This window comes from Tupaia chinensis, unplaced genomic scaffold, assembly GCF_000334495.1.
Source record: "Tupaia chinensis unplaced genomic scaffold, TupChi_1.0 Scaffold000024_1, whole genome shotgun sequence".
In the NCBI taxonomy this organism is placed as follows: domain Eukaryota; kingdom Metazoa; phylum Chordata; class Mammalia; order Scandentia; family Tupaiidae; genus Tupaia; species Tupaia belangeri.
The window spans coordinates 457958-460017 of record NW_006159454.1 but is presented as its reverse complement, the minus strand read 5'-3'; the positions used below and the strand labels follow the sequence as shown (position 1 = coordinate 460017).

General features: G+C 64.9%; 1 protein-coding gene across 1 annotated transcript in view; it reads left to right on the top strand.

Annotated features, from left to right (window-relative positions):
* HIC2 (HIC ZBTB transcriptional repressor 2) overlaps positions 1-2054 on the top strand; it is a gene marked incomplete in the record, with an annotated part of 6381 nt that extends 4327 nt beyond the window's left edge. The window contains 1 exon segment of the mRNA XM_027770735.1: positions 6-2054. Within this exon segment, the coding sequence (XP_027626536.1) occupies positions 6-855 (850 nt within the window).
* Positions 2055-2060: the final 6 nt, after the last annotated feature.

Genomic DNA, 2060 nt, shown 5'->3' with positions numbered 1-2060 from the left:
CCGCCCTCCTCCCGCAAGAAGGAGTGGGGCAAGAAGGAGCCTGCGGGCTCCCCCTTCGAGCGGAGAGAAGCAGGCCCCAAGGGCCCCTGCCCTGGGGAGGAGGGCGAGGGGCTCGGGGACAGGGTTCCCAATGGCATCTTGGCTAGTGGTGGCGGCGGCGGCCCCAGTGGGCCATATGGGGAGCCCCCATACTCCTGCAAGGAGGAGGAGGAGAACGGCAAGGAGGGGAGCGAGGACAGTGGGCAGAGCGGGAGCGAGGGGGGCAGCGGCCACGCCGGCGCCCACTACATGTACCGGCAGGAGGGCTACGAGACCGTGTCGTACGGGGACAACCTCTACGTGTGCATCCCCTGCGCCAAGGGCTTCCCCAGCTCCGAGCAGCTCAACGCGCACGTGGAGACGCACACGGAGGAGGAGCTGTTCATCAAGGAGGAGGGGGCCTACGAGACGGGCAGCGGGGGTGCCGAGGAGGCCGAGGACCTGTCGGCACCCGCCGCCTACGCCACCGAGCCCCGGCCCTTCAAGTGCTCCGTCTGCGAGAAGACCTACAAGGACCCCGCCACCCTGCGGCAGCACGAGAAGACGCACTGGCTGACGCGGCCCTTCCCCTGCAACATCTGCGGCAAGATGTTCACGCAGCGCGGCACCATGACGCGCCACATGCGCAGCCACCTGGGCCTGAAGCCCTTCGCCTGCGACGAGTGCGGCATGCGCTTCACCCGCCAGTACCGCCTCACCGAGCACATGCGCGTGCACTCGGGCGAGAAGCCCTACGAGTGCCAGCTGTGCGGGGGCAAGTTCACGCAGCAGCGCAACCTCATCAGCCACCTGCGCATGCACACCTCCCCCTCCTAGAAGCCAAAGACGCGCGCCCCGCGGCCCCCCTGGGAGCCGCGGAACCAGCCAGGAGGCCGCGGCCAGGCCGGGACCCGCGGTCCCAGCCTCCTCACACCCAGAGCTTTAATCCAGTCCGTACCAAGGGAAGCCGAGAGGAGGGAGCCAGCGGCCCCGGCTCCGTGTGCACGCGTGTCGCTGGTGGCGTCTACCTCCCCAGCTCCCCGCCAGGGCCTCCGCAGGGCCTGTGGGGGTGGGTGGGGGTCTCGCTGGGACCTGGTCCCGTTCAGTAGGCCAGGGTGGAGAAGGGGCCCTGTGCTGGTGAGAGGCGGGGCTGCCTGCCTGCCCCCGGCCGTGTGATGGCATGGCGCGACCGGGCAGGGCCGTGTCCATGCGTGCACGTGTGCTAGTGTGTGTGGGTACGGGCGATCTTGGCTCTGCGGGGAGCAGGTGCTGGGGACGGTAGATCCCCCTCTTTGAGCCAGGGCGGCACTGCTCATGGGCGCTGGGACAGTCAGGGTGACCCCACCGCCTACCTCTCTACAACTAAAGAGCCCTCCGGGCCTATGTTGCTGTTATTCCTACTGATCTTTCCCCCCCACTTTTGAATTTTTTTTTTTTTTAAACCAAAACAAACAAGAGTTTATTTTCTTCCTGGCCCCTCTGGGGCTGAGCCTGGGTCTGCGGACTGAATGTAACAGGGGCGGCCGCCCCTTCCTCCCGTGCCCCCAGCCCTGGCCCTGTGGGGCACGTTGGGGAACCCACCTCTCCAGGCCCCAGAAGCCCTTCTTGCCCAAAGGCTTCCCTGGTCCCCGAGCCCTGCCTCGGCTGCCTCAGGAGAGAGAGAGAGCTTTTCCTATAGTTTCCACGGAATATTCTTTGTTTAGAGGTACTTGTTTTTTATTACGAGAAAAACCAGTGTAACGTTTATGTGACTGAACTGGAAGGTCGGGGTTCCGGGGGGTGGGGGGAGGCTGGGCTTGAGGCCAGGGCCGTCGGTACTCTCGTTTTGCATTTTCTCTGTGTGTACATGAGTGCGTGTGTGTGTGTGTGCGCGCGCGTGCACGTGCACCGTGTGTGCGCGTGGACAGATGTTTTCGCTTTTCCTTCCTCCCTCCCTGGACAAGGTGGGGAGGCTTCTGACCTTTTGCTACCTCTTGAATCCGTGACAGCGCGTTGGTGACTGGCAGTGGAGGCTTCCCTCCCGTGAGCGCACGTGTGTCTGC